Source organism: Centroberyx affinis, unplaced genomic scaffold (genome assembly GCF_046629955.1).
Source record: "Centroberyx affinis isolate AG114_WGS23_722 - 3 ecotype Tasmania unplaced genomic scaffold, CSIRO-AGI_Caff_v1 ptg007196l_1, whole genome shotgun sequence".
In the NCBI taxonomy this organism is placed as follows: domain Eukaryota; kingdom Metazoa; phylum Chordata; class Actinopteri; order Beryciformes; family Berycidae; genus Centroberyx; species Centroberyx affinis.
Window position 1 is genome coordinate 14739 of NW_027283639.1, and position 10768 is coordinate 25506.

Genomic DNA, 10768 nt, shown 5'->3' on the forward strand with positions numbered 1-10768 from the left:
TTTTGTAGATGGAAGCACTTTGGGTTGCCTCCTAGCCTTGTCTCCTAGCCTCAATGGTAGTAAGCCTGAAGTCTATTGACCAGAATTAATTCAGGCCCTATTTTGAGAAGTCTTAAGTAGGAAAATTAAAGAATTCGTAAGAAATGAGACTGTTGCTACGAAAATATTGAGGAATTGCACTTAAGAGCCTTCTTAAGAACTTCCTAAAATTTCCTCTTATGTCATTTCTTAGATCTATCTTAAGAACACATTGGTGAATCCGGCCCAGGTTTGTAGGTTGCTGCTATCTGCAGGTTTCAGTGGACATGTGGGTTAAAACTTACTGTGACCAGCTGGAAGTGTCAGTAATGTAAAAGCATACAACTAAGAAAATAAAAACCACTGCTGCCGGTCCCATCCACATCTTTTGGTGAAACTACACAATTCATGGCTTTTTCCATAAATTTGCCTTACTTTCCAAATCTATTGGAGACATTTTAAGAGATAATTTAAGATTTTTTCAGACTTTTTGTCTTCCAATTCCTTCTCATTAAAATTCATCCACATTTGTGATAAACAATTTACTTTTTTAATCTTTCGTCCCATACATGCACAGGAGCATACAGTATTTCTACTTTTTGGGTCTCAGACCATAACCAGAGGTGGACTTTATCTAAATAAGCATGAATGAATTGGATATCTAACCAATTTGATGCTAATTGGTGGAGAGTCAATGACAAGAGTGAACTCCATGATCCATGTTGTAACACACAGATTCAGGTTTATTGTCCAAACAGAAAGATGCAGTTTACAGGTTCCACACAGACAGACAGACTAATCAGACAGACAGATAACTAGTGAGACAGGAGTGAAGCTGCGTTTTCAACCGAGTTTAGGTTTAGGTTTTTTTTTTTTTTTTGGAAAAGTACTTTATGTAGTGAACTTTCACCCAGGAGCATCAGAATATTGTGCTCGGATAACACGAGTCACCTGGCTTCATATGGACGTTTTACAATATATTGTAAAATGCAATACGATATATTGTGAAATGTCAAGAACGCATGGGTGTCAGTGGAAGGAAAAAAACAACAACAACCGTTTTCCTCAGTTCCTGAAAAGCTGACTTGTAGGAGGTATGAGCTGCCTTTGGGATCGACATGCTACTACTGAGTTAAGAAAGTCTGCAACATCCGATTTTTTTTTTTTTTTTAATAGCGATGAAAACGACGCCTTGATGTCTCTATGAACCCAGACAGGCTCTACTGAAGGGTTTCTGAAAGGTTTCTTCCACCTAAAGGTTTGGGTCCCAGAGTGAGACATTCCATTTATCAAATTTGGCTTAAAAAGAAAGAAAGAAAGAAAAAAAAAAAAAAAACAGCTTAAGAACCCCTGCTATGCTCACTAACTTTACATTTCTCTGCCATGGTAAAAATAACTGGACGTTTACCCGCTCTCGCACGCACTTCACTCATCCCAAGTGACCGCTATCCTGGGTTTTCCATTCTTATGGGACATTCAGACCTTTTGGAATTAGTAGAAACATAAACCCCCCCCCCCCCCCTTACACACACACACACACAAGGTCTGAGTGTGAATTTGAAACAAGCTGTCTTCACACACTCAGCCAAACCCATACTGTCTGTCTGTACACATACAGATATACAACAAAAAAACTAGCGAATTAACCCTTCGCACGCCCCGCTGCTTGTACTGTCTGTCCAAAAACACCAGAGCCATACGTGTAGACAGTTCGGTCGGGTTGTAGTATGGCCGCCATGTAAAGTGAGTCATTGGTTATTTAACAGCAAAGGAGTAGGATGGTGTTAATGTAACTGACACGAATATAACTGATGGCCAAACTGTCCATGTATGGCTCTGCAAAAAAAAACAAAAAACAAAAACCAACACAACCCCCCCCCCCCCCCCTTATCACACTCTCTCTCTCACACACACTCCTTCCTCTCCGTGTTACAAAAAGACATTTATAAAAGGACAAAGCCATAGAGAGCAGCCACAGATATCAGAACACAGACAAGGGTTTTTGTCTGTTCCTACGAGGCAACAGATCAAGACAAACAGCTGGTGGATTCTCCCGTTTACATTCCAGGGGGTTTTAGAAACACAAACCTTGTTGATGGGGTGTGGGGCTGGTTGACTGTTGGCGTTGCATTCGCACTGTCAGCGGCATGATCACCAAGTCACCGGAAGTCCCATTCGTTTCCTACGAAGCTGAGATTCCCCTGCCGGTGGGATTTTTGTTTTCGTTGACAAATTTCGGCCGTTAAGTGCGACATGGGTGCCGAGTTCATTCCGGCGTCTTAAAAAAAAAACAATGCATCCATGGTTGGGGTTGATGGTGAAGCTTGAAAGTCATTTTGAGTGTTTTTTTCTTGTTATCTAGTCCAGTGATTCTCAACCTTTTTCATATCAAGGACCCCTAATTTAGTCCACATTAGAGCCACGGACCCCCATTTGATGAGATTTCGTCTCTCGGGACCCAAAAATCTGAGAATATATTTATTGTTGGATATGATTTTGTCCAGAATTCCATGACTGTCTGTATTGTAGGTAGAGAGATAGCAGTGAAACTAGGATCAAAAAAGTCATTCTTCTACATTATCTAATTGTGTTAACTTCTTATAAATGAAATAATGCTGAAGTTTAACAATTCATCAATTTGCCGGGGACCCCCTGGAACCCCCTCAGGGACCCCCTGGTGGTCCCCGGACCCCACGTTGAGAACCACTGACCTAGTCATCAAAACTATGTGACGTTATGAAAGGCAATACCAAAGCAGTGGAAAAATATCATTTGCCTGTTCAAAAGCTCAGTAGCTGCTGACCGCTACATGCATGTAATTTGAAACTCTTGCACTGCAGAACACAGTGACCCATCAACCAAGTTGCTGACAGTGTGAATGAACATTGTACCTAGTAGTACCATGCAGCTGGGTAGGTCGGTAGATATAAATCACTTTTTCACTACTTGACCATGTAGGGCCCTGCAGAGCACAAGAAAATTGACCCTGAATTTGAAAAAAAAACAAAAAAACCCATGAGACTGTGAATTGACCCTGATGCTCAGCGTTAGAGAGAGAGTCTAAAATCGCGGCTTATAGTCCCGTTATCCATTTGTACTTGCTGCTGTACTGATCTGCTACCTTCTACTACAGAGAGAAAGATAGAAAGAGACACAGAGAGAAAGATACAGAGAGAGAATATAAAACAAAAAAGTTTTTTTTCTTTTTACAAGAGTCCGTTTTGAGGGGTTTCGCCGACCCCGCTCCTCCTTCTGATACACACACTTTTCCCCTCCTCCTGCTCTGTGTGCATAGGTGTAGCCGCCATACAAGTCCCACTGTGTACTTCCTAATGGTGTGTGTGTGTGTGTGTGTGTGTTGTGTTTGTGTATGTATGTATATGCCATGTTATGTATGAGTGTGTTAGTATGTGTGTCTACTTGTGTTCTTTAGTCGGGGCAAAGTAGAGCTCCATGGGTTTGTTGACCTTCCAGTACTTCTCGCTGACCAGCTCCAGGGAGAAAGAACCGTTCAGAACCTGAAAAACACAGTTTAAGAGTTAAAGCATTGAAGCGGCGTTCCCACTGTGACCCTGCTGTACAATTCCAGAAATTTTCCAAGTCTTCCTAAAGCAGTGAACAGTTCGGTTTCCGCTCCCATTTGCGCTGAAAATCATCTAATGCAATAAATGTGTGAAACAAGGTTATTATAGTTTTGCATTTTTCATTAGTTTTTATTTTATGTCGTTTTGACTTTTTGTTTTCAATTTCAGTTTAGTTTTAATTAGTTTTTAAAGCAGGTTTGCTAGTTTAGTTTAGTTTTTATTTTTTGAAAATGCTTAGTTTTAGTTTAGTTTTTATTAGTTTCAGTGTTTTAGTCTTTTTTTGTAATATGGGGTATTTGTCAGGGGAGAGATTCAAAAATTCAAAATACTAGGCTTATGTATGTAATAAATTGACAAAGACGAAAACTAAAGACATTTTCTCTATAATTTTTGTTTATTTTAGTTAGTTTAGTAAACACACAATACAGTTTCAGTTATCTTTTTTTGTAAAGCCTCGTTTTTATTTTTATTTCAGTTAACGAAAATGTTTTTTCACACCTAGTTGTTGTTATTTCGTTAGTTTTCGTTAACGATTTCGATAATAACCTTGCGAGTCGTAAAATACATTCAGTTCTGCTGTATTCCTGTAAAGTGACCCCATTATGAAAAATCAGAGAACTGATCAAATTCCCTGTCTTTCCCTGGAATACACCTCTCTAAATGTCAAAGTATTCCAGGACCAGTGGGAAGTCTACAGTGGCATATACTGTGTCTGTGTGTGTGTGTGTGTGTGTGTGTGTGTGTGTGTACTCACCGTGAACTGGTTCCCAGCGGTGGGGATGTAGATTGTGTACTGTTTCTCTGAGGCTGCCTCCACGTTGACGGGACTGGCCTCGGCGTTTCTCCGCAGCTCCTCTAAAGCCAGCCGGACGGCCAGGTATTTGGACAGGTGGTCCACCGTGGCGTTGCGGACGTTTTGATGTAGCGGGGGACAAACTCCACGCTGGTCAGACACACACACACACACACAGGACAGGAAAACTTGACAGTAAATACTAGGCCTGGACCCGAATATTCCACTGTTCGGATATTCGTTCGTTGCTGATCGCCATGAAGAGAGAGAAAAAAAAAGTACAACCTGAAATTCAAGCTGTCAGTTTCAAATTTGCTAAACAAAACTCAGGAGAAGCGGCAGCAAGACATTTCTCCGTTGATCTTTTTTAAAAAAAATCTGTTTTCTAAGGTAGGCTACCGGTATTTTGATACGGGGCTCTCCCTCTCCCTCCCTCCCTCTCTCCCTCTCTCCCTGCGCTTTAGAACGTAACCGCTGTGAAACAATCAGAAAATAACGTTTTATTTCTCCGATTCACCGGCTTTCTCGCTACTACCGCTCCCTCTCTTCATTCACTTTCTAGCTCTCTCTCTCTCTATTTAAGTTATATGTATGTTAAGTATGTTCTCAGCCAAGCAGTTTGCCCACTTGCCCCCCACACCCCCGTGGCCGAAGCCTCGAATATTCGCTGTTGATTACTACCGAAGCTCCGAAGCCCAAAAAAATGGTATTCGGGACAGCCCTAGTAAATACACAGGTAGACATATATTTTTTTTTTATGTTCTGGTGTTTCCTTTGTGTGTGTGTGTTGACTACCTGTTTGTGAGCGTCGTCCTTCTCCATCAGGGTGGGGTGTGGCCGGAACACCAGCTCGATCTCGCTGGCGCCGCCGTCGATCACCGAGTCCCCGCCCCCGTTCTCGGCGGCGTTGTCCATGTCCAAGCCGCTGTCGTCGCTCGTCTTGGTGCGCTTGATGCTCGGGCCGGCCTCCTGGAGGGGGGGGGGGGCGTTAAAATATGTGATCGGGGTGTTACGGGTTACGCATACATACACGCCAGGAAGCGGAGACGCGGCTTTGAAGCCCGAGTCTCGTCCGACTGATTTGCGTAGCCAAAAATACTACTATGTGACAGGATGAGGTCTCGAAAAGGCTGCGAAAACATGGAAGTGGAAACGAAACCTGGCTTCGGGGGCTGTGTACGAGTCAAACAACAGAAGATAGATCTGTTTTCTTATGTATATGTATGGTTTGTATGTGCACTGTCCATGTCATTTGATCCAAAAAAAACTTCAAAAATTGAAAACAAATCTAGCTAAATTGTAACAAAGTGGCTAAATTGTAACAAAGTGGGTTGAAAGGAACATCATTTGCCACTGACATATTCTCACCAGTATATTATCCCTCAGTTACTTAAGCCTGCTTTGCTGAGGTTTCTATTTTTACTAAATTACATGTGTAAAAGTGATGATACTTGGTGAGAGAGGCTTAAAGATAACTATATGCATATGTTTGCATGTGTGTGTATGTGCCAGGGCTGGGTGATATGACAAAATCAAATATCACAATATTTTTTCTCAATATGGATATTGCGACAACATTGTAGGATGACTACTGTGCTTTCACAAAATATTTACACAATGACATTTTGATAAATAATCATCAGTAATGTGGTTATAATAACTAAGTGGTAAAGGCAAATAATAGAACACTTATGCCATATCATGATATTCCGATATCCAAAATCTAAAACGATATCTAGTCTCATATCACGATATCGATATAATATCGATATATTGCCAGCCCTAAATTACAGTTAATATAACTAAGAATAAAACTGGAGTAAAAAAACGCTAACCCAGATCAACTAGCAGCAGTCATCCAAAACATAAAAATTCCAGTCAACCTTGTCTGCATGACAAATTAATCAACCCAAATGCTGAGCTGATTCAAAATTTTACAGTAAATAATTTATGCCTGTTGAGACTAAAACTGTACATGCTGGAAGTTATATCAAGCTCCTTAGACTTAAATCTTAGAAAACAGTATCCTCAATTTTCAGCCGAACTTTTACATTCGTACGTATACGTATTCAGCATAACAAGACGTGCAATTTGCTAATCTGGAATGGAACTCCTACCCAAATATAAATCATTTAGGAGCATGTAAACATCACAGCCTACCTGATTGCTATGGACGGAGGCGTTGCTACAGTGGGAGGAGTCTCCGTTGTCCTCGGCTCCGCTGCCGTTCTCCACTGTGTGTTTCTTACCACGCTGCAGTCTGGGGAAAACAGACCAGGTATTATTACAGACAGGCAGACTTTACTACAGCTCCCCACTGTGTGTGTGTGTGTGTGTGTGTGTGTGTGTGATAGGCATGATATAAGTGTGTTTACCTGGTCATAGCCTGTATTTCAGCCCTTCCTCTATGCTGTGAGACAAGGCTTGCTGTTGTTGTTTTGCTGATGCGGGCCAACACTCTCTCCTGGTGAGCTTCGTACTCGTCGCGGCTGGGGTAGATCTTACCTGGAGCGGGATAGAACGAAGACGAGACAGGATACACACTCGTTTCATTTTGCCTTCTTTTTCTACTGTGAGCAAAGCTGCTTGGATTTGCGGCACGAAACACACTTACTAATCAGGGCGTCAAAGTTTGGGTCTGACGCAGCGACCTCTTGGACACCAACTTCTTACGACAGGTAGGACACTCCTTATTACTACACAGAGAGAGAGGAGACAGATAGATGGAGACGTCAGTTGACATAATCAACAAAATCCCAATTATTCAAACATTACGACTGTATGTATGAAAATGTCAATTGTTCCGTCTGGATTATATTTAAGCATTTACAATACAGTAAAGCGGAACCTCTGAAAAATAGAATGCCCTCCCACAGTAGCATTACACCAACATGTAAAATAGACGTATCCTGGAGCCACGTCTGAACCAGATAGGATTTGGTGAGTATTTATATTACCTGGCTGTCAATGATGGAGTAGTTTGACTACAGACTTGAATATGCACAGAATAGTTCAGGCTAGTTGTGTGTAGTTAACTGCTAATATTAGAAGACAAATAATAATTGAGAGCTCTCCTCTCCACTAGGCTGAAACAATCAATTGAAATTTATCGAAATCGCAATATGGCCTACTGCAATTTTCAAATCGCAGGAGGCGCAATATTTGTTAAAGGCGAAATGTGTCAAAATACCATTTTAAATCAAATATTGTGGTGCTGCAGAGATGTCCTGGCCTACACATCATATTCTACAGACTTAAGAAAACATCTTTGTTGGTACAGATCCCTGCAAAAATCACACCATAATCATTTTAATACGTTTTTCAATGAAAATGAGAATAATGATATAAAAATGATCATTCCCTCTAATATCGCAATTGCAATATCAGTCAAAATAATCGCAAATCGTTCAGCCCTATTGAATATGCACAGATAGTTCAGGCTAGTTGTGTGTAGTTAACTGCTAATATAGAAGACAAATAATAATTGAGAGCTCTCCTCTCCGCACAAAACTTTTCTCTATGGTCAGGTCTCTTTTCTAAACAAAATATGTAAACTACAAGATACATCCATAAGCAGTGATTTCCTTGCCGTTAGGGTTGCAAAGGGGTGGAAAATTTCCGGTAAATTTCCGGAAAGTTTCCGGTAAATTTCCATGGGAAGTTAAGCTGGGAATTTTGGAAATATTCCAAATTGGAAACTTTCCATGGGAATTATGAGAATTTATGGGAATTTATGGGAATTAACTGGGAATTGAGGGTAATTTAATGGAAAGGTATCATATCCAAGCATAAATATTTGTTTTGTTATAAGCAGACATCCATCCAAAATAATACAATTAAAACAGATTTATTTGTAAGTAGAACTTTATCAAGTGTTAAATATTTTATTGAACAATCAATTCTTTCATTGAAGAACAAAAACATGAATGTTGAGTTGCATGTAGGGGGCGTGGCCTCTGTAGCCCTGCAGTAAGCAGTGTGCTATGTGTGCATGTGATTGAGGAATAGCATAGATATTCAACTGTACTTGCATGATATCTGGTTGTTTTAGTCAGGATTATGCTAAAATATATTTCCCCAACTATATTTAAGTTCCCTATTAAGAGCATACCTTCAATTTAGTAATTCCTGGTTTATTCCCGTTAATTCCCATAAATTCCCGTTAATTCCATAAATTCCCGTTAATTCCCATGGAAAGTTTCCAACTTTGAAAATTCCCGGAATTTTGCAACCCTACTTGCCGTTAAAGGGATAACACAAACACTAGCACAGTGCTGTCACAAGCTAATGTTAACTTATATGCTGTAAGAGTGACAACAACTTTGCAATGGCTGTGGGCTCTTCTTGAGCGATTAATCACTAGGATGATGGTCAGAATAATCGATTATATGTTGCAGCTCTAATATTCACGTTACTGATTGAGCCGATGGTCTTATCCGGGGCGACTTGCCGACCTAATCGGTAGCCTGGATGCCACTACAAGGTCAAATGGCCAAACTCACCCAGATCTCAAAGCGGTGATAATACAATCGGCACAGAAGCGGTGCAGACATTCTTTGGTGGTCATTGTGTTCTTCAGCATGTCCAGACAAATAGGACACATCAGTTCACTGTGGAGGATCTGGGCGACACCGCTATCTCCAGCCCATCTGTTATAGCCTCCTGTCACCGTGCAAGACAGATCGGAGAGAAGGTTAGCTAGTACACACCGACAGATAAACGTTTTCAGTTCACTTCAGAAAACGCCACAGGTATAATTCAGTAGATCTGCTGTTACCTGTGGGGTTCTCTGTAGTTCGTAGAGGCTCAGCTCCCAGGTCTTACTGAGGGGTTGGACCCCGTTGGTCTGAACTGTCTGAGTCATCACGGCGACACTGAAACACAAAAAAAAACACAATTAGGTCGACTTAGAATTACAAACCTGAGATGCATTCAAAGCACAGAAAGCACTGAAACAAATGAAATATATTAAATATCAGACTGGAACCAGCAGACTTCAGATCACAAGGTTGTGTCCTTTGTTTTTGTGTGACTTTTTGGTTGCAAATAGTCTATTAAACAATTTAACAGTGTAAACTAGGGCTGAACGATTTTGAAAAATATCTAATTGCGATTATTTTGACTGATATTGCAATTGCGATCATTTTTACATCATTATTCTGATTTTCATTGAAAAACATATTAAAATGATTATGGTGTGATTTTTGCGGGGATCTGTACCAAAACAAGATGTTTTCTTAAGTCTGTAGAATATGATGTGTAGGCCAGGACATCTCTGCAGCACCACAATATTTCATTTAAAATGCTATTTGACACATTTCGCCTAACAAATATTGCGCCTCTGCGATTTGAAAATTGCAGTAGGCCATATGCGATTTCGATAAAATTTCAACTAATTGTTCAGCCCCTGGTGTAACTGGAAATAAAATTTGGGAGCACTGAATTCCCCTGAAAATAATTTCAGTGACTTCTTTGATGCCGGCAATGAAAACCCACTTACGGATTAGCCGCCTTATTTAAATCAATCAAATGTCAGCTTTACTAGCCTTGATTCATCACTTAGCCTACTTAAAAATAATCATGTTTGTTTGCTCTCAGTTGCCTCTGCATTTCACAAACAAGAAGCTTTGGAATGAGGTTTTATCAATATAACAGTTAGCGTAACAGCATACAAGCACGTCTCCAGTGATGAAGACAAGGCTGTCTCCAAAAATATGTTCAGAAATATGTGGGTGATGTACTGACTTTTGTTGCATTCAGGCTTTGAAAAGTAGTCTAGCACAGCCAATACATTTAGGCAACACAAGAAACTTATAATGGTGGAACAAAGAAAATAGTATGCTTACTGATAATTGTAAATAGGCAGGGAAAAAGTGAGTCATTTTTTAATACATTGGCAGAATCTGCTTTGTCAAAGTCCTGTCTCACACTTGGTTTGCCTATCTACAATTACTATTTTCTTCATTCATCTGCATAAGTTTCCTACAACTGGATTTCGGTGTTACATTTGTTCAAACTGAAATGTTGAATAAAGCGACTCACTCAACCACAATTCAGTGACAGGACTGGTTTCTTTTATATATTGGCAGAATCTGCTTTGCCTCACGATTGCTTATGTGCTAGGAGTGTGATTTTCAGACCTGTTGGAATAGGGGGAAAAAACACAATTCTCCAATCTCCTCTACCGGAGCAACAGATAACAGAGAATCGCTGATTTTGGGGGTATATCATGGTAAAATCAGTAGACTCCCGCACACTGTCTTCACTCAACAAGAATGTATTAAAATGACACAACGTTTCGTCAAGCGACCTTCGTCAGGTATCTGAATAAACAATACAATGGGGCCTGTTGATATAGGGGAACAGGAAATAA

At 40.4% G+C, this 10768-nt stretch overlaps 1 protein-coding gene across 1 annotated transcript; it reads right to left on the reverse strand.

Moving 5' to 3' along the window:
- Positions 1-736: 736 nt before the first annotated feature.
- LOC139639381 (E3 ubiquitin-protein ligase RING2-like) lies at positions 737-9259 on the reverse strand. The gene is given in 12 exon segments (XM_071513464.1): positions 737-3536; positions 4357-4545; positions 5191-5364; positions 6556-6655; positions 6771-6786; positions 6789-6832; positions 6834-6900; positions 7010-7036; positions 7039-7091; positions 8898-9015; positions 9018-9057; positions 9173-9259. Coding segments are annotated over 12 exon segments (1017 nt in total). The 3' UTR covers positions 737-3434.
- Between the last annotated feature and the right edge of the window lie 1509 nt (positions 9260-10768).